The 21,067-nt window shown below is 42.1% G+C and overlaps 1 protein-coding gene across 3 annotated transcripts in view; it reads right to left on the bottom strand.

Annotated features, from left to right (window-relative positions):
- The window catches only part of fndc3ba (fibronectin type III domain containing 3Ba), a 96,653-nt gene that overhangs the window by 36,036 nt on the left and 39,550 nt on the right, over positions 1-21,067 (bottom strand). For all 3 annotated transcript variants that reach the window (XM_051396372.1, XM_051396373.1, XM_051396374.1), the window contains 4 exons: positions 13,440-13,516; positions 10,182-10,413; positions 9,854-10,022; positions 9,127-9,257 (listed from right to left, as the gene is read on the bottom strand). In XM_051396372.1, coding sequence (XP_051252332.1) covers positions 9,127-9,257; positions 9,854-10,022; positions 10,182-10,413; positions 13,440-13,516 — 609 coding nt within the window. The remainder of the gene's footprint in view (positions 1-9,126; positions 9,258-9,853; positions 10,023-10,181; positions 10,414-13,439; positions 13,517-21,067) is intronic.

Genomic DNA, 21,067 nt, shown 5'->3' with positions numbered 1-21,067 from the left:
ATGGCTGCATTACTTAGCTACTTTAAGCCCAAACAATTCTACACTGAATGACACGGATCAATTTTTCAGCACTCTGAAAAAACGCTGACTAACCCACAAACTCAGCTTGTGACAGACGTAGGAGATTTATTTAATATTTCAGGAGACCAGTAATAAAGTTTGAAAAACACTACTGCTTTACCTCACCACTGAGTGTTATGACTCGTTGTGGTTGTTGAGTCCAGCTGCTTAAGTGTTTAATATAGAGAACAACCACAAAGAGCTGATGCCGACGGCTGAAACAGAAACTGAATCTCCAGTGTTAACTCTATATACACACACACACACACACACACACTCCACTGTCCTCACTGTCCCTCACCTCCTCTCTGTTCTGTTTATGTGCTGCCCACGCACCCTCACTTCCTCTCCTCGTCTGACCTCACATCCTGTCTGTGTCTGACCGCCTGTGTTTGATTATTGAGGACAGCCAGACGGAGCGAGGGAGCGCAACGGACAGCAGGAAGAGGAGAGGAATGAGGAATTGGGGAGGGGGGCAGCAGGCCGAGCCAAAACCAGGCAAAAGGGGGTTTTAGAGGAAGAAGGAGAGACACTGAAGGACAGACTGCTGAGAGAGGGAGAAAAAGAAAGAGAGAGCGAGAGAGAAAGAGAGAGAGAACAGGCAAGAGGAGTCTGGGTAAGAGATTAGGTACAAAAACACAAGGAAATTGAGAGACAAAGAGCGAGCCAGGGATCAACAGAGAGGAGGAGAAAGGGAGGGATGAAAGGAAAGAGGGAGGCGAGGGCTTCGGAGGATGTGAGGCAAGGATTACACAAACTTTTGTGACATCATCAGTAGGCGCAGAGCAGATGTGCACCATTGATCTCAATGCAGAAGTAGTTAGAGTACTAGTCACTGCCTTCAGATCCAGGCTGGCTTACGTAAAAGGCACCAAAATACACTGGAAGTCTTTTTTTTTTTATTGTTGTTGCTGCAGCCCAATAAAATTTGAGGAGGCACTAGTTCTATTCTCCCCCTCTAAAATCCACTCTTGATGGTGTCGCCATTGTCATCTAGATCATTTATCAATACACATTAATTGTATGATCATCAGTGTGAATTGTTTCAGCTTTCTGTCTGACAAATCATGATTTTTTTTGTCTCTCTGGCAAATCAAAGTTGTAGAAAATCTAGAAGACAAAATATAAGAATATTTTAACTTTGTCGGAAATACGCTTAGTTGCTTTCTTACTTAGAGATAGATAACAATCTTATGTCTGTATGCGGAAAATGGAGCTACAGCAAGCTGTGAATTAGCTTGGCAAAGACTACGGACAGGAAGCCCAAGGAAACACTGACAATTTGACTAACAGCACTTCGTGGAACCTCCGGTGGTTGCCTCGCAACCTTAAAGTGACATGCCTACAGCTGCCTCCCGTTTCCGGTAGTTACACTGAGCTACATACCTGAATCGATCTTCTCATCTAACTCTCAGCATGAAAGCGAATAAGTGTATTTGTCAAAGATTTCAAAATATTGCACTTTTTACTAAATGTTTTTTCAGGTTTCTACAAAGCATCATTTTAAGCTTATGCTCCCCGTTAGTTACGCACATAAAACTATTTTAAGCTCTGTAATTGGATGTTTCTCACCAAAAGTCTCCATGGGAGTTATGGTTAGAACCATTTTTATCTCCACAGGGTTTGGCTTTGATTTTAAATAGGAAAAAAAATAGATTTTCTAACATAGTTGCTCATCTTTTGCACTGATGACTCAACCAGGAGGGTTGCTCCAAATTGTAGTCACCTAGAACTGCCTAAAGAGAAAACGAATTGGACTTTTACTTCCAAAACCCTGGACACCTGAAATAACTCCTTTACGCTGCGACTCTATTTCATGGAACAAAGTAAGAAAACACACATTTGAATAAATTCCCATCTTAAAAATGTTTCCCCTTGCTCCTTCAGCATTCCTCAAACACATGGACATGTTTCCAACAATCTTTTTTAATGTCACACACCTACACACTTTAAAAGTAGTGGTGTGACTTACAAATACAGCCACAGTAAAACTGAGTCACTTTGACCGTGAGGAGGTTGCATTCCTCTTGCATGACGGCCTGCGGTTCTTAGACCCAGTCTGTCTGCACTGGGACAGAAAAAGACCTTTAAGTCCTGGAGAAAAAAATGTGAAAAATGTGGCAACGGCCGTTCACTCAGCCCCCACTCCACGCACATACCGGACCACAGAGTATGTGTGTGTGTGTGTGTGTGTGTGTGTGTGTGTGTGTGTGTGTGTGTGTGTGTGTGTGTGTGTGTGTGTGTGTGTGTGTGTCTGTGTGTGTCGCCCTAAAGGAACAAAGTGAGATATGATACCCATCTTTAGAAGCCTCTAATCAGGGAGAACAAAGCAAAGTAACGGACACTCAGCTGGAAGGAGAGGGATAAAGAGATAGAGAGAAAGAGATGAGAGGGAGGCCAGACACAAGAGGACTGAGAGGATGGAGTGGGGACAGAGATGAGAAGGAGGGAGGAGAGGAAAGAGGAAAATGGAGGTAGAGAGGGGCACAGACCTTGGATTCTACACTATTATCATCTGCTGCATAGTGAGCATTCCATCTGTTCAACAGCTGGCTTACACACACACACACACACACACACACACACACACACACACACACACACACACACACACACACACACACACACACACACACACACACACACACACACACACACACACACACACAACACACACACGGCAGAGAAGTCGTTGGGACATGCCTGAAATTGTGGTTGTCATGGTGAAGGTTTGGTTCTCATGGCCAGAGCCCTGATCGTTTATAAAGGGGATTAGAGGAGGAGAGACAGACTGAGAGACTGGCACACAGAAATGGACAAGTAGCATAAGAAAAAGGAAAGCAAATACCGTAAGGGCAAAGGATAGAAAGAATATATAAATTCAAATTTTAAAAAAAGCTAACAAAAACAGACTGGGAGAGACAAACATGCAAATAAGAACCCTGTTTGTTATTATCTTTCTGCAGTAACCGGATTTATTGGACAGGGGATTGGATTTGATAATACAGCTTGATTTCTGCAGGAGAAATCTGAGTTTTGGCCATGTATAACGGATTCTAAAAGTGTGCATGTGCATGACACAGACTATGGAAAGCATTTCTATGGTAGCAATGCAAAAGATTAGTAGAAAGCAACACACACACATCACATGCAAGGTCTCCTTTGTGGTGCAGGGAGTCAAATATCCCCAAGCAATGCATACGACACATTTGTGCGTCTATGTGTCCAAAATAATGAAATCCAAAGTTCAACTTACCCTGAAAGTAAAATAAATAAGTCACAGTATAAACACATGTAACTGCATACTCCGATTCCCTGCCCTTAACCTGATTTCTCTCAATAACCGGGTTTCATGTGAGCATGTAAATGAAGACAGAGAAAGACAGAGAGACCTTGTCTACTGCAGCCCTCACAGTACGGAGAGAGATGAGCGTCTCAACTGCCAAGCGACACAAAACTCCATTTTTCCAAGAAGAGCATGAATGTGTGCGCATGTATGCACGTCTGTTTATGCAAGTGTGTACGTGCCGCCAACAGCGCAGCAACCTGGCCAGGCAGCGAGGGATTATGGGGGACGAGTTTCTCAGAACCTTGACCCCATCCGACCCTGCTCAGCCCAAAAAAAAAAGTCTTGAGAGAGTGACTGCAGACTGGCAAACAGAGTGGAAGACAAATTCACACTCAAAGGCTAACACAGACAAGAGTAGGCAGATGGAATGAAAGGGACAGAGATACACACTGACCAAGTCTATGTCCATACTATTGCAGATAAAATGTAAAACACATTTGTGTTTTCCACAAAACGTATCTTTCTTCACTCACTTAAGCGCTTCAATTATCTTGAGTTCTAATGTTGACAGGGGAAACAAAATTGGCATATGATCTGTTAGCTCAAGAGGCCTGCATGCAAAACACCAACAGTAAACACATTTTTATTATTTTGATGTTTCCTTGTTGCCAACTGTCAGAAAGCAATCTTGGTGTAATGTCCATAACTACTTGAGACTATGGCTAAAACAATGAGTAGACCGTTTAATTTCAGACATGAACTACGTAACATTGCTGTCATTCAGATTCCGTTTTGTACATAAGTGACTTGGGTGCTTATTTAGACAACCATTTATTTAGCATAAAGGCTTATGTCACGGAGCTGCTTTTTTTTAAAACAAAATTCACACCAACCAAATTTCTCATTGACCCCTGTTATTTATCTCCAACTGAAGTCAAAGTTCAAACAGAGAAAGTGTAGAAAGTGAATCATCTATGGATTTCTCACTGCTTCCAGCACCTGCCTTCACAACTCCAAACAAATGTAACTGTGTAAAGAACAGCACCTCCTAAAACGATAAAAAGCCCAGCGACACAAAATGTGACGAAGTTAAGAGTGGTAGCAGCTCTTCTCTATGGCCCTATTCTTTGTTTTCAGCAACCATACTGACGTCACAAAATTAGCCCAATATTGGTCTTAAAATACAACATGCACAATCTTTTAATCCATTTAACATCTTTTAAGTGTACACACACCACTTGAGCACTAAGCCCTAGATGTCTGAGGTTTGTGCATTTTTTCTGTTCCTTTACTTAATATGTTTGAGTCAAAGTCAATTTTACCCCACTGAAGCAGTTGAAAGGACTAAAAGGACTTAATATATTATGTAACCCAGTTCTGGTTAATACAGAGCGGCTGGGTGCTGTAGTTTGATAGTGGGGCGAGTTTATCGCTTGTATCACAAGGTTCATTCAGCTGGATAGGGAAATGTCTGGTGTTCTCATTGTGATTTGCAAGAACAACCTCCCCTTCTAATCCCACTAGTCCTGTTACATGATATCAGCGGGAAAGACATTCCTGTGCTGGTAAAGCCATCCCTTGTTCTCTCTCTGTTTTCTGTACATCCCCCCCAATGTCTGTCCATCATATCACTTGTTTCCTATTTCCATCGCTTATCTTTAACTTTTCTCTCTCGGTGTCCCCTCCTCTAGACTCTCTCTTCCACCCCACTGCCCTCCATCTTGCCCTACAAACATGGCCGTATTTGGGTTTGTGGGAAGGGGTTGGAGTGCGCAGGGTGGGGGCTGAGATTATCGCCATGGCGATCCACATCAAAACAGTCCAGTAAGGGAAGTGTGGGGGTGTGTTCACACATTTCCAGTCATATTACTACAGTTACAGCAGGAGGAGCTGAAAGAGGAGCTTGATGTTAATATAAAGGCTGAGTCATGACTTGGTCAAAGGCCACTAAAGCTAATGAGGATGACATCACCAAAACATTACAGGACATTGTGCTTTTATAAGTCTCCTTTTGCCACTGTCATTGTTCTAAAATTATCTTGCTGCATTTTCATTAGTTGGAAAATGTGTCAGAGTAAAAAATAGCACAGTACTAAAACCAAACCCACATCATTGTTACAAGAAAAAATGCATCTACTGGTGGTTTCTGCATAACACAATTATGGATCTGCCTCCTAGAATTCTTGTTTATAACATTTTTGGTTGCCTGATGTTTTTCAATGTCCTTGTACTCTTTACTTGCAATTTTGGTCATTTAGGAATTTAATTGGAGCTTTTTTACCATGTTCTATTAAGGCAACATTTATAAAGGGTGCCAGTTAACTTACTCAAAGGCTCTTCTCTATTTTACTTTACAATTGTACTGTAATTGTCATGTTTGGCCACATCGGCCACAATTAGAAGAGTAAGCTTTGTTTTGAGGGTGCTGCAAGAAATCTCTTAATGTAAGCTTGCGTTCTTGTTCGGATGAATCAAATCTTGATGACCCATATTGTTGTTGGTACTTTTGTTTACTCAGCAAACTGTACTTGGAAGGAAAATCTCTTAAAAGAAAATGCCAGAAGAAATCTTTTTTTTCAGATAATCAAGTCTGAAGCAAGGAATGTGCCAATAACTCATAGGAGATAAAATTCCAGTAGGGCTTTCCTTGTTTCAAAACATCCATGTTGGCACATTGTCAATATGTTTGGCAATGAAGAAACACAATTTCTTTGTTTTAGATTCACTACACTGAAGGAACATGAACTGTTTTCCCTAATTTTTGTTGCTAAGACGATTGTGCAACTGAAATTGAAATTTAATTCCTAGGAGTCTCAAAGTGCAGGAAAAAGAGAGGGAAGCTACATGACTTTAACTTAAGTTACATTGTTCTTCTACATTACAGATAGATCTGTTTCCACAGTTCTCATACCACAACAGCGAACCACCGTAATATCTATGACACTTCTACTTATTTTTCTCATATCCCATTCAACAGTGCCAACATAGTGAGCACAGCAGTCACTGAGCACATCTGGTTTCTCCTGAATTCACAGCACTTGGCAATGACGTAGAACCAAAGATGGAGGAGCTGAGGGTGCTGGCCCATCTGTTTCTGCTGAAATCCCAGTTTCTCTTAGTGAGAGACAGGATCTGTGGTGGTGATGATGCAGACCCAAGATGGAGGAACAGAAGGGACGGGGCCCACATCTGTTTCTGCTCAGCAAGCAGCTCAGTTCTAAGGAAAAGGGCCTGTAGAGCTGGCTTTACTAGGGAATGGACACTTTGCTCGCCAAGTCAGCCTGCTGCCTTACTGGCATCGGGGCAATAGCCACACACACACTTATACAGAGAGCAAGGGCATCAAGGGCAAAGCGTAGGCGGCTGTGTGTGTGTGTGTGTGTGTGTGTGTGTGTGTGTGTGTGTGTGTGTGTGTGTGTGTGTGTGTGTGTGTGTGTGTGTGTGTGTGTGTGTGTGTGTGTGGTATTCTGGGTTGGACCATACTTGGATGCGCCGGGCCAAGCAGCAACTTTGTCGGAATGTTTGTACTCTGCTCTTAACTCTGTCTCTCTGTCTTTCCATCTCTCCGATCCCTGTGATGTAGGAGTTCTGGTTCAGCTTTTTTTCTCTTTACAAACCTTCCATCCATCTCCTTCCTCTCTCATCTGTTCTTCAAATCCTGCATTCCTCTCCTCTCTCTGTTTGCCCTCTACCTCCCACCAATCCTCTGGACCCTCATGCTCTGATTGTTTTACAGGAAGCCCAGTCACGGGGTGTTTGTGCATGTGTGTGTCTGTGCATGTGTGTGTCTGTGCATGTGTGTGTTTGTGCATTAGTGTGTGTCTGTGTGTGTGTGTGTGTGTGTGTGTGTGTGTGTGTGTGTGTGTGTGTGTGTGGTATATCTAGCTGACTCAGCCTGATCTCCAGCCCAGTACTGAGACCCTGCCAGACCAGAACAGACAACCGACAACATGCTGACATGCTCCTGTCTATCATGTGTGTTGCTCTTGTTTGAGTACAACATGTCCCACACGAAACTTTGAAACTCATAAGCCAAGCTGCCGACCTTGCTTTCCTTTTCCTGCTTTGGCACTCATCTTCTCTGTTATGTGTTCTCGGTCAGCCTGGTGTGTGTGTGTGCGTGTGTGTGTGTGTGTGTGCGTGTGTACTCAAAGAACCAAGCAGTCACCTCCACTGCAGTCAAACACCGCCTCTTCTGTATGTGTGTGTGTGTGTGTGTGTGTGTGTGTGTGTGTGTGTGTGTGTGTGTGTTTTTGCATTTGCATTTCCAGACTTACACACTCATTGCCCTGTCTATAAGTGTATGTGTGCAGGTTTAGATGCATTTAAGTGTGAGCAATGATACTAGTTGACATATTGACATGTTTTTTTCACTTACCTCTACATCTAGTCATGCAGATATTTTTTTTTATTTATTGGCACGTTATTCCAGAATTCCAGTCACCTCTATCGTATCGATCGTGGAGGCAGTAATCTCAGAAGACAGGTATGTGAAAACCCAAGCAAATTAAACTAAAACTATTAGCATGGCAAGATACTTTTGTTGATAATCTGGGTGAAACAACAAATCAAATATACCTCTCCATAATGTTCATGCTTAATGCTTAATGCTCATCCAACAGTATTCTATATACAAAACAATTCTGTCACTGCAAAAAAATAACATTACATAAGAAAATGGTTATTTCTCTGGAGTGTGGGAAACACATATACCCACAACTGACCCAGATGCAATATCCCTCTGATCCGACACCATGCTGTTTGACAGTTACAATGAGAGAGAAGATGAATTTATGCGTCTCGTTATGTTTTTCTGTCATCACCTCTGCAGATAACCCTGTGTTAAGCGTGTATGTGCATAAATGAGACACTCTGCTCTTTTTTAATAACTCAGGCATACTCGCGACGTGTCAAAAGACGTGTCATTAAAGAGGTACAGCACCGCAGGTAAGTGTGTGCGCTCCCTTGTGTCTTTGTATGTGTGTGTGTGTGTGTGTGCGATAAGGCTGAGCTGTGTTGTCTAAATCTCGGAACTCAAAGGTTTCCTTCATCTCAAGCAGGACTCTACAGGTATGCGACTCCCCCCTCCCCCTCCTGTCTCCCTTCTCACTCGCCCACCCTCCCACCCCCCCGGTGGCTCAGCCTTCACCAACAAGGCCAGTATTGTAGCGAGGGTAAAACGATAGCGCTCGGGGACAGGTTCAGCTATGTGGTTACTCAGACAACCTCTCTTACTCTTTTTCCCCACCTTCCCACCTCAACCCCCTCACCTCCCCCCGGATCCCTTCACCTCAGTGAGGCTGCATACATCCATTCATTTTTTTGGGTGACTTTCTGTGAGAGAAAAAAAGAGAGAAAGAGAGGAACGAAAGGTGTGTTTTATCTGGCCCGCTTGAATGCAGAGGGGCACCGAGGTTGAAGAGGACAAAGCCAGTCACAGAGAGAAAGAGAGAGAGGTCAATGAGGATAGAAGTTATTCTTTTCACAAAGAGATATGAGCTGGTTTTGTGGCATGTTGAGATACGCAACAAAAGGCCCTGCAGTCATGTTTCCTGACTTGTGGCCATGTAAAATGTAAGAAAGGCACAGATATTAGAGTTTTATTCCTTGCTTTTGGTTTTGGGCAGACATTTTAAAATCAAAAATGGATTGTGCCTAATTGTGCGTCTGTGCTCCGTCTGACTTAATTACTCAAGGTGTTATTTGGTGCAAAAAAACAGGCAAATCAATGTATGTATGCTATGCCAGTCTCTCTTTTTTCTTTGTGTGTGTCCTACCTTGTGTGTGTGTCTCTGGTTCACTGTTTCGTGGACTGCTGCGGAGGCGTCTCTCTGGCTTCTTCCCACCTGGACTGCTGACTCCGCCCCCCGAACCCACTGACCCAAGCGATGGGGCGTGTGATTTGTTGCTACATCACAAACAAAACGGTAACAGCATTTAATTAGTTAGTTAGTTATAGGGGGATCAGAAATAGTTTTGACCACCCCTTAAGGTAGTTACAGAGGATTACATTTTTTTTGTAAAATAGTATTCAGTAGAGATGTTTCTTTGCTGCAACAATGACATTCTTTTTCTTATGAAAATGAACAACTCAAATAATTGAAATTTTAACTGGATGAAGTCATCATTAATTTAAAAAATATGTAAAAAAGAAGTCCCTGTTAGAAACTTTGCTAAAGAAGAATGTTGTTTGTCATGTAATGCCACCTAGAATCATATACTTTTTGATAGCTGACTATTAACTTTAAATAATATACCATAATTGAGGGATGATATAGTTCTAAGAGTGGAGTCCCCTTGCATTTTGCCTCTTCTAGCAGAAACTACAAAGGTAGCTCTAACAACTACTAATTTTCTTTCTTTTTTTGACAATATTCTCAACAGTTAATGGCATGATCATAGCCAGTATCCTTCAAACAACAGTTCATCATTTAACCTGTGAAAAACTCACTCGATCATCTAGTCACAACCAGTCTTCGAGGGCCACAGGGGCAGTATGATTACCTGTATCCGTTGTGTGCTGGCCCCAGGCTGCCCTTATAGAGAGTGGAGGGAGGGGAGTTAAGTCGGTTCTGTCGCTCTAGTTGTCTCTCCTTTATCTTTTTGGGCTGTGGCTTACTGTATGTCTCCTCTCTGCCTATGAAGTTAGACATCCCATAAACTGGGATGATTTCTGAAGGAGAGGAGAACAGATGAGAATTTATGTCAAACAAAAAAATCTGTGTAAAGCGTATTTTTAAATTTGGATTAATAATAGGATGGATTAAACATAAAACCCCTGATTTTTTATTTTTTTTGGCAGTAGAATAAAGTCCAGTCAACATGTCAGTACCTGGATCGCCGTACATGGGGGGAAGGTGGTGCTGGTAGTACTGATGGGGGGGCAGCTCCCCGGGGCTTACAGGGGGGTAGAAAGAGTGAGAGTTTGGGATAAAGTGAGGGTGAGTCAAGTAGGGGGGCAGGTGGTGCGTAGGGGAGAGGGCTGGAGAGTAGGAGGGAGGGTAGCACTCTGGAGACTGGGGGGTCACAACCACCCGACGGACCCCTGTGGTATCCTCCAGCACCTGAGAAAAGAAAGGGACGTGTGTAAGACAAGTAAAATATGTTTCTGGAATTTCACAGTTTGCAGTACAGTGACGGCTCCAAATGGGATGAGTGTGTTTGAGAAATGCAAACTTCAGTACCCACAAATCATGAGAGGTCAGTAAACTGCACACTGGCTTTATATATTGCTGACTGAAGGTTTCCCTGGATAGTGCTTGCTCAAAGTGGCTTTTTTGAGTCAAGAGGATAATGTGCAGATTAGCAATGTCAATAGATTAATATGGTTTAAAGGAGTAGTTCAACATTTTGGGAAATACGCTTATTGACTTAGTTAGATGAGAAGACTGATACAGCACTCATTTCTGTAAATATGAAGCTACAGTCAGCAAGACTGGGAAAAAAGGAAAAACGGCTTGCCTACCTCTGTCCAAATGTAACAAAATTGGCCTACTGGCACCTCTAAAGCTCACTCATTAACTTTGTTTAATTTGTGCAAAAACCAAAGTGATAAAATGACAATTTATGGTTTCAAAGGGGTTATGTGGTGCACAATTCCTTGGCTGGGAGAAGTAACCTGTTGTCACTGTGAGATTTTTAGCCAACTCCGAGCCATTTAGCCCTGTTTCCAGTCAGTCCTTTTCCAGTGCTAAACTAACTGGCTGAAGCGTGGCATCAAGCATTTAGCTGATGTCAAAAAAGTTAATAAACATATTTTCCAAATTGCCAAAGTAGTTAAAATTCTAATAAATATATAAAGCTATTTTTAAAATCCAAAGATCCTGGAGCACCTGCTCTTACAAAATGAGGCTGTCCATCATTTTGTTAAAGCAGGTGCCCTGTCTGTCAAATGGTGGATATCTAATAAAGGAATGAGCTGCATAATTTATTTAACAACTGAGACATTGTGTTAACAGGACGCTTTGGCCCTTAAAGTGGTGAAAAGAAGTGCTGCAATGTTGTCATCAGATGGTCTGCAGATTTCAATAACAACAAGTTTCAAACAACTGCCTCAAATTAACATAAATTCCATACATGTATTCACTTTCACATTCATGGGCACACACACACACACACACACACACACACACACACACACACACACACACACATAAACACATACACACATTCCAACTATTCAGACACTTTCACAGGCCTGCATTCCAAGCAGAGAGCAAACACACTCCCTGCAGAGAGGGGAAGTCATCTGCTGGTTCCTAACAACAACAACAACACACACAGTCACACTCACACCAAATACCAAAAAGCACCCCCAACCCCCAACCCCCAACCCCTCCACGCACACTGAGAGGCAACAGACTCAGTGCCAGAATACGACAGAAAGAAAGAAGAAAGGGTATTAAAGAGGGTCAGGAGGGGAGGAAGAGTGGTTACAGAACTAATCTGTGAGAGAAAAACAGAGGGGAAGAAGAAGAGGAGGAGGAAGAGGAGGCCCCCTATCTGCCCCTCACCCCCTCCTCTCCTGCAGAAGAGAAAAACAGAGTGTTGACAGGAAAACAAGGGCAAAGTCCCTGCAAGAGTACATGTGGATCCGACCTACATGCCCACGCAACATTTACTGGCAAGGGGACACACACACACACACCCACACACACATCCCAAATAATACAAACTGGAAGGGGCCCACAAATATGCATGCACATGTGCACACCCACCCACCATCACAATGCATCCATTAGCACAAACCACTGAGGACACGCACACACATGTGCAAAATCCATCTGTCAATGCACTACTTTCTACCACCACAGTGCTCTTTCTCCATCCATCCCTTCTTCCACCCCTCACCCCGCAAAAACCTACCCACCCAGTGCCTGTCTCTGCTATCAGGCTTGTTTATGTAAGAGTGACAGTGTTTCCCGCTCTCACTTGGCCCAGTCCCTACTAACACACACACACACCCACACACATGCAAACACAAACACACACCCACGGTGAGCCAATGACCTGACTTCCATTGGCATAGGAACACAGTCCCACCACACGCAGGCCACAGATGAATTTGTAACACTATACTTGTGAGTACAGGCCATAGACTTGTTGATTCAGTAACCTTTGACCCCTCCATACTACTAACATGGCAAACCCACCTTTCTTAAAAATCCTCTTTTTAGGAGATTTTCTTATCTTTCTGGTATTGTGAGAAGACATTCTCTCTCTCTCTCTCTCTCTCTCTCTCTCTCTCTCTCTCTCTCTCTCTCTCTCTCTCCCTCTCTCTCTCACACACACACACACACACATATATATATATGAGAGAGTCAGAAAAACAAATGCCCCCTGACACCCAAAATTCAGCACATTCCTGCTCCCTGCTCTGTTGGCTTAGGAAGCTGCCTTGGTTACTACTTGCTCTAATTTACAACAGCCAAGATGGGTGTAATACCTTGTGCATGCTTTTTCTGTGGTTTGAAGCTCACAAGCTAATGATGACTACATGATCCACGTCTGATAGCATTCCATCAAAAATAAATACAAGCCAAAAAGCGTATCTAAAAAGTCAGCCAGTCTTTCACAGAAATATGTAACTGGCAAATGCTGTACTTGTTTGCTTTGAATGTCTCATGTTGCACAATCATACTTGCAATGCAACCATTTTTTGGCTGTCAATACATAATTTGGATTTAATTTTCCTTCCCGCATTTCAGGAATTTTCCAGAAACAAGCATCCGTATGTTGAAACAAACCAGAAGACAGGCTGCTCAAATGACACCAGTGAACTGACACCTAATTAAATAAATACTGAAAATGTTTGCCTTTTCCAAACCCTAATCCTAACATGTTAAAATAGTTTTTTATACTTATAGCTTACTTGATTTTAAGAGTCAATATTAGGTCACATGAAGGCATACAATTCTTTTTCTTTCCAGCACAGAAACCACCAGCTAATTAAATGCAGTCGCACACTCTGTGTTGTCTCCCTCTGTGTCTGACTATTATTTTGACCGAAACTCTCCCACACAAACACATGATGAAAATAAAAAACATGTCTGAGAGTATCAGACTGAGGAAAAACTAAACACAAACTAACCTGTGAGATGTATCCTGGGGGTACATGGATGGGGGGGATTGACCCATTTGGGGACATCATGGGAACCTCAGCAGGACCTGCAAGGGAGGAGGAGAATTATTTATTTAACCAGGCAGCTCAATCTAAAGTAAATTCTCATTTACATTCATCAATCAACAGTACACATGCAGAGACACAAACACTGAGGGGCAGAACAGGGTAAACTTCCCCTTATTGCAGTGAATCCACCTGTATATTTACATCAACTGTTCAAGTCAAAGGTTATATTATATAGGTTGTATTTTAGAGTAAACTCTACAATCTACAATTCAACAAATGACCTCACTTCAGAATGAGAACTCCAAGGGAAGACCGTGTTGTTAGCACAGAAATACTATGTGAGCCTGTCTGATCCTTTCATTTGGACCCAAGTGTCCTGTTGGATTCTCATGAGTGTCCTGCATGGAGATATATATATATAAAAATCAACCAGCTGCTTGAATTGGAAGACTTTGTTCCATTTAAATCTGCTTGCAAGACCTCAAAAAGTAGACAAACATAAATGTCTTTTTTCTGGCAAACAGACTTAAAGAGAAACTTCTGTATTTTTCAACCTGGAGTTGATGTTCGAACTAACCTTTTAAAACACCAAAGTCACACAACTATACAAACAAGCTAACCAATCGAGGCAGCGGGGGACCAGCAACCCGTGTGTTCTGCAAGGTAAAACGTTTTCTCAGTGAAGTCTGGTAGCTTTGAACAGAGCAGTACGACGACTGTTTCGAGTCAAACATGTCTGTATCATGATGGATATATGGACACATGAGGGCACATGACCGCTCACTGAAAAAGAAAATCTCTGCCCTGAAGAAAATCTAATAGAATTAGCAGATTGAAAATGATGTTTACTTTTCCACTATCCATACCCCACTCTCTCCCCCTCCCACCAAGTCTCTCCATCTCTCTCTTCCCCCGTCTCTCTCTGATGGAGGTCTACGGCTGCTAAAGTCATTGGGACTCCGTTGGGACAGCTGGAAGCAGACCTAGCCTCAGAATAAATCACACTGCGCACACACAGACACACACACATTCACAATGATGTTTCTGTGTGTGTGTGTGTGTGTGTGTGTGTGTGTGTGTGTGTGTGTGTGTGTGTGTGTGTGTGTGTGTGTGTGTGTGTGTGTGTGTGTGTGTGTCCACATCTGTCAAATGTAATTTGAATATTCTGAAGCCTGGTCTCCTTTAAAGGATTATTTCAGCCAAATTACAAAAGATCCAACATGTTCTCTCATTTATCTCTAGTGGAATAATTAAGAAAATATGTTTGATATTTTAATTTCGTAATGTAAATGAACTGACTCGTTTTTATCTCTCCCTTAATTTTTCCTTGTGTTCCTTCTCTCTCTTCTTCAATCTTTCCTCCTTTTCATCCAGTGTCCTGCCATATGTTCCTCCTTTCAACAACTTCTTTCATCTTTCCCCATATCACTCTTCCCTCCATCCTTTACCTTCTGCTGTTACTCATTTGATCCTGCCTTTCCTCCCATCCTTTTCCTCTCCTTTCCCCTGTTCCTCCACCCATATTTTCAGGAATTCCTCCCTTCACCTATTACTCACACCCTTTACTTCCACCACTGATTTTAAATATTACTCACTTACTTACTCACTGCCTTTCTTACTTATAAGTAAGTAATTCTCTCCCTCCATTTGTTGCCCCTCTCCATCACCACCATCCCCATCTTTCCTTCCATCCTTCCATCTCTCACCCACCTTCCTGACCTCTCATCAGCCAAACAAACATGTAACAGTACAGTAAACATACACACACACAAACACAACCTGAGCAAAGTCTGCAGTGCGGGCAAGTGTGTGTGTGGGTGTGTAGTGAGTAGGTCACAGGTATGAAGAGACAGACCTCTTTCAGTCCTGTCTGCTCCCCTACCATGCAGACTAGGAGTGGATATGAAAGTCCTCATTGATTGTAGAAGGTCATAGCATAGGGAGAACACACACACACCACACACAAACACAGAGCTCCTCTAAACCTCTTTCCATCACTGCTCATAACAAACTTTCCCTCTTGCTCACACACTGTCCCAAATACACACCCTGTCTCAGTCGCCCTCTCTCAGACACACACACACACACACACATACACTTGACAAACAGACATGTGTTTGGACAGTCTCTGCTGCCTCTGTGCTCTTCACTCAGCAAACAGCAGCATTCCTCTGCTCTCACACACACACACACACACACACACACACAGAGTGAACATTCCCATCCCTGGCCCCCAGGACTGGACCCAACAGGCCCAACTACCCCCCATCCCATCCCCAAAATACAAGACACTCTTTGTCCTGCTACCATACCCACACCCACACACACACACACACACACACACACACACACACACACTGCTGTAAGTCATATAGTATTAGACTGTTTGCCATGTAGAAAAGCTCAAGATAATCAAGCACGCAATTTGCACGTGTGTATTCGAGTGGTTGCTATTATGTCCGTGTGCATGCACGTAAACATAAAAGTGATTGTGGTGCACAATCCACATTGTGGTCATGTCACTCTCTGGTTTTGTCTCCAGCTTTGCCCTTTAAGTGCCACAAATAGAGTCACGACTTCCTCTGCCTAATCCTGCTGGAATCCCAGACAACACAGCTAACAAACTCCACTCCCATTTGCCCTCCTCCCCCACCTTCTCATCTTCCATCTGTGGCTTCTTCCACTTCCGACTGCCGGAGAGTTCAGGTCAGAGATCAGTTATGAGGTTATATCCTGCATGTGGGATGACATCAGTTTATTACCTGAGCTAACTAATGGGCATTAGTATGTGTAATCTGGCCCTCTGAGAGGCATCCGGGGGGGATCTGGCTAAATAACTCAGTAGAGTTGCCAAAACCAAATGAGACCTTAGTCAAGATTATTAGCAGGTTCACACCAGAAATAAAAAAAGATAAGAGCTTGGACTGGGTGATAACTTATTATTATCATTAATTGGCTATCAGTGTTATCATATGATGATCATAAAATCATATTGTGTTATATTTGTTACAAAATTTGGATGTCTCAACGAATGACTCTTAGCTTATTCAGTTATTAAATGTTTTGTTTTAGACATTTCAAGAGTTCTTACAGATTTAAAGCATAATAGTGGAACACAATTCTTTTTTATGATACATTATTTGATACAGATATCAGAAAAATAGTATTAATAATATGATGATACTGATTTCAACCATACCACCCTGCTCTAAGAACTAACAGTGAATACATAATAATCAGTCAATGATTACAATTAACTCAAGTTCAGTTTGTGCAAGAGAAAGTTTATTTTCTATATTTATGCTAATAGACAATGGTTATGGTGTGATAGATTGTTAAAATGCTAAATATATCATCTTATATTCACTATAAAGTACAGTGTCCAAGACAATTGCAATCCTAGGTTTCACTTACACTTATTTTACAGCGAACGGAAGTTGCTGAATGATGACAATGACTTCTAAAGTCACTGAAATAAAAGTGAGGTCTGTGGTCAGATATGTGGTCATTTAGGGGTCAGTAAAGTGTGCACATATTTGTTTGAGAGCTGCTGTCTAAGGCAACCCAAAGGACCACAGAAATGATGACATACTACAACAACAAAGAAAGACAAAGCACAACGATGACACACATTGGGAGGAGCAGAGAGGAAGACGGACAGGTGTTGAATGGGAAAACAGTGTTCGAAGAGCGACAGGTTAAAAATAAAAAAACAGAAAAAATTCCAATGACGTGTGGAAAAAATTGCAAAATGCATTAACTAATTTTGTCAAAAGTGTGAATGTAGTGCAACAATGAACAGAAGCATATTGTTAAAGAAAAAGACAACCACATGCTAATCTAACACACACACACACACACACACACACACACACACACACACACACACACACACACAATATTTAAGTCTCACCTCAGAAAGTTTATCGCCAAAGATTTACACAAGAAATATACAGACATGTCCATGGTAAACATCCTGTTCCATACTTTAACACACACACACACACACACACACACACACACACACACACACACACACACACACACACACACACACACACACACACACACACACACACACACACAATATCTTTATTTGCTCAACTCTTCTATACTGAAAAAAGAAACACAAACTAGTGATTTTGTCCAGCTGGATGTACATTACACTAAAATGCATACACACAGACAGGGGATGATGCAACATTTCATCAGATGTTTCCCATGATACAGCTGTCAAAGACAGCTGCGACTGGGCCCCCAAAACACACACACACTCAAACACAGAAAGAGCCCTGGTCACACACGGCCAATTACTTACATCCGTAATAATGCAGTAACTTATGCACACTGCATAAATACACTCATACTCACCTACTGATCAACAGTGCTGAGTGTTATTATTGAAGACCAAATTTGTGTATACGTTTGTTTTCTGTCCATCAGACTGAAGCAGTATTCAGCTTTTAGAGAGAAGTCAAACGTTTTCTCTCTTTTCCTTCATTTCAGCCCTGCACATGTGGTCGCCACATTGAAAGGAAATGCAGACCCTCTTGGGAAAGTATGTGTGTATGTGTGTGTGTGTGTGTGTGTGTGTGTGTGTTGGTATCAGACCAAAGGAGCCTGTTTGTGAGCTGACCTACATACAAAACAACTAGACTCAGATGGATTTCCCAAAAACACACAGACCAGAATAAAACATAGTGTTGCTCAGTAGACAGACTTTATCTTTAAAGTACAACACACAGACACACACAATCTTTGTATACCCGATCAGAGCCTCATGGAGGCAGCTGTCCGATCTAGATGGGTATTTGTAAGTGAGTGTGGATCTGTGCATGTGTGTGTGTGTCTGGGTCAGTTGTGACGTGGCGTTGCCTGGAAGTTATGTAAGCATCAGCGGGGTAATGTTATCTGTCCTCAGAGCAAGACACTCCCATGACAGCTTCCTCTGCCTGCCTGGCCAACAAACACACACACACACACACTGAACCACACACATACTGTAGAGCATGGCCTATTGTCATATCTAAGATATAAATATGAAAGAAATCCCCATAGATCTTTTATTCAACTGATATAGCTACTAGAAGCTCTGGGAGAGAAAAGGAGACAGAGAGAGAGAGAGAGAGAGAGAGAGAGAGAGAGAGAGAGAGAGAGAGAAAGGAAGGATGTGAAAAGAGAAAGAGTGGAACAGAGAGGGGTTAAAAAAGAGAGATAGACAGAGGAAGAGAGATAGCCTACTGCAGGAAAAGTGGGAGACAATTTTAAAATAGAACAGTGTACTGTGTATACACATCCCGGATTGGTGTGAACCATGTGATTCTACATGCACAAACACACACACATAAATACACACACTAGAGAGCACATAAGTCCATCTCCGGTGAGTCAAGTCCGGCGGACATCTTTGCCAGGGACAGGGTGAGGCTCAGTAATGGACGAGGAAGTCAGGACTTCCTGCACTGCCCTGCCCTCAACACCAACACTCTGCAGAGTGAGGCACAAACTAGCACATTCATAAACTCACATACACAGACATGTACAAATGCACATATAGCTGACGTGTTGGATATGCATGTAACAAACATATACAGACATGTGGATAAAAAAACACACACCCACACTTCTGATCCTGACTCTGTGTTCTGTGCGACAGTCTGTAATTTGAGGCGGCTGCAGATTTGCTGTGGAATGTAAATCATAAGCTGCAAAGTTGCTACGTATGAACACTGGGTCTTACTGTATGTAAATAATGTATGTGTGTGTGTGTGTGTGTGTGTGTGTGTGTGTGTGTGTGTGTGTGTGTGTGTGTGTGTGTGTGTGTGTGTGTGTGTGTGGAGGTATGTGTAAGCACATTCCTTAGAACGAGTGAGCCCCTCGACTTTTTGCCCGAAGCTTAAAGTAGCGTAACAGTGTCATTAGAGAACAAAGAGAAAGATTCTTAGTAATGCCAGCTGATGAAAGTATCACTGCAATGACGACTTCATCAACATCTGACATCAGCATTTTAAAGAGCTGAAGGAGAAACAATTGCTGTGAGGCTTGTAAAACCAGTGTTGTGTTTTACTTGCCCACTGGCTCTGGCTCATATTTCAAATTAAGCATGCTGTCCTCTATACATATTATGAAAAAAAAAAAAAAAGTATTAAGCCTTTTGAAACAACAGTGAATAAAACTTTCCACCCTTGCTCGTGCAAAATTGTCGCTCCACGCCAAATGTTGTACGGGTGCCTGAGGGCAGAGAGGTTTGCTGCCAAAGAGAACTGCCAGACTTGTCCACTGAAGTCTTCAGTTGCATCTCTGGTTGTTTGCCCAGAGGTAGTAGCAGGGGTTGTGGTCTCATCCCTGGTTGAGGGGATTAAATTCCATTATAACCTTCTTCTGCATCTTCTCTATAGATGAAATTACCACGGAAGTCATCTGTCCAGCCTAAATTCTTCAGTTTTTAAGATGTATTTCTTATCTGATTCCAAGACAGTTACTGCAATATATAAATATACATATATGTAAATATATATAATTCAAAATAACTACTGTCTTTACAATCAAGTGACATTATGGCAGGTAAAGAGTCAAGTCAAACATCATAATTTTTCTGTGGTATCATTAATCAGAACAACTGGTGTCATTTGTATGTTGGTAGACACACATCATTTTGGAATAAACTAGTGCTGTCAAACGATTAAAAAATTTAATCGCGATTAATCGCATTAATGTCATAGTTAACTCGCAATTAATCGCAATTCATCGCACATTTTTATCTATTCTAAATGTCTCTTGATTTCTTTTTGTCCCATTATTTTTTCTCATTTTAATGCTCTTATCAACATGGAAAAGTGGATCGGCTTGCTTTGTGCAAATGTTGTTTTTATTGAAAACAACATTGGCATATACTGTAGTGTTCAATTTCACACTAACATTTACTCGGAGCAGTCATTCACACTTGGAGCAAATAATCTCTCACACAGATTTACACAGCAGTAAGTTTGTTCTTAGTTGTGGTATCCATGTGCTTTTGTCTGAAGCCATCCATTGTCGCCTGGCTTTGACGAGGGGGCGGAGAATTCGCATCAGCTGTGTGTTTGGCCTCAAGTGGTATTTAAGACTGGACGTGCTGCGATGATAGCTCAGTTCACAACGACAAAACACACAGATCACTTTGGTCTTGTCAATGGAACCATTTGGCAACTTTTTAAAAGTAAACTTTCCATTCAGAATATTATTGGCATCCATTTCAGCGTCTCGCGCTCGCCATCCACTCAAAACGTAACGTCTACTACTCTTAAACAAGTGTGTGCGGCGTGCCTGTTGTTTTGTTTCCGGTCTAGCTAGATCCGGTGTGGTGTTGTAGTTTTTCTAACGTTACTAGTTGTTGCAACAGCATGTGAAAGTGTGCTAGTTAATCTTGCGATAAAAATATTGACGCCGTTAAAATTGGTTTGCGTTAACGCCGTTAATAACGCGTTTACTGACAGCACTAGAATAAACACTTAATAAATCTAAATTGGTATTCTAATTTTTAAGTACTTGTGTGGTGCTTGATTTATTTTCCCAGTCAAAAACATTTCCTTTAATATGGAACTGCCAGT

Source organism: Dicentrarchus labrax, unplaced genomic scaffold, assembly GCF_905237075.1.
Source record: "Dicentrarchus labrax unplaced genomic scaffold, dlabrax2021, whole genome shotgun sequence".
Taxonomy (NCBI): domain Eukaryota; kingdom Metazoa; phylum Chordata; class Actinopteri; family Moronidae; genus Dicentrarchus; species Dicentrarchus labrax.
Note: the sequence above shows the minus strand (reverse complement) of the source record. Positions and strands in the feature narration are given on the sequence as shown.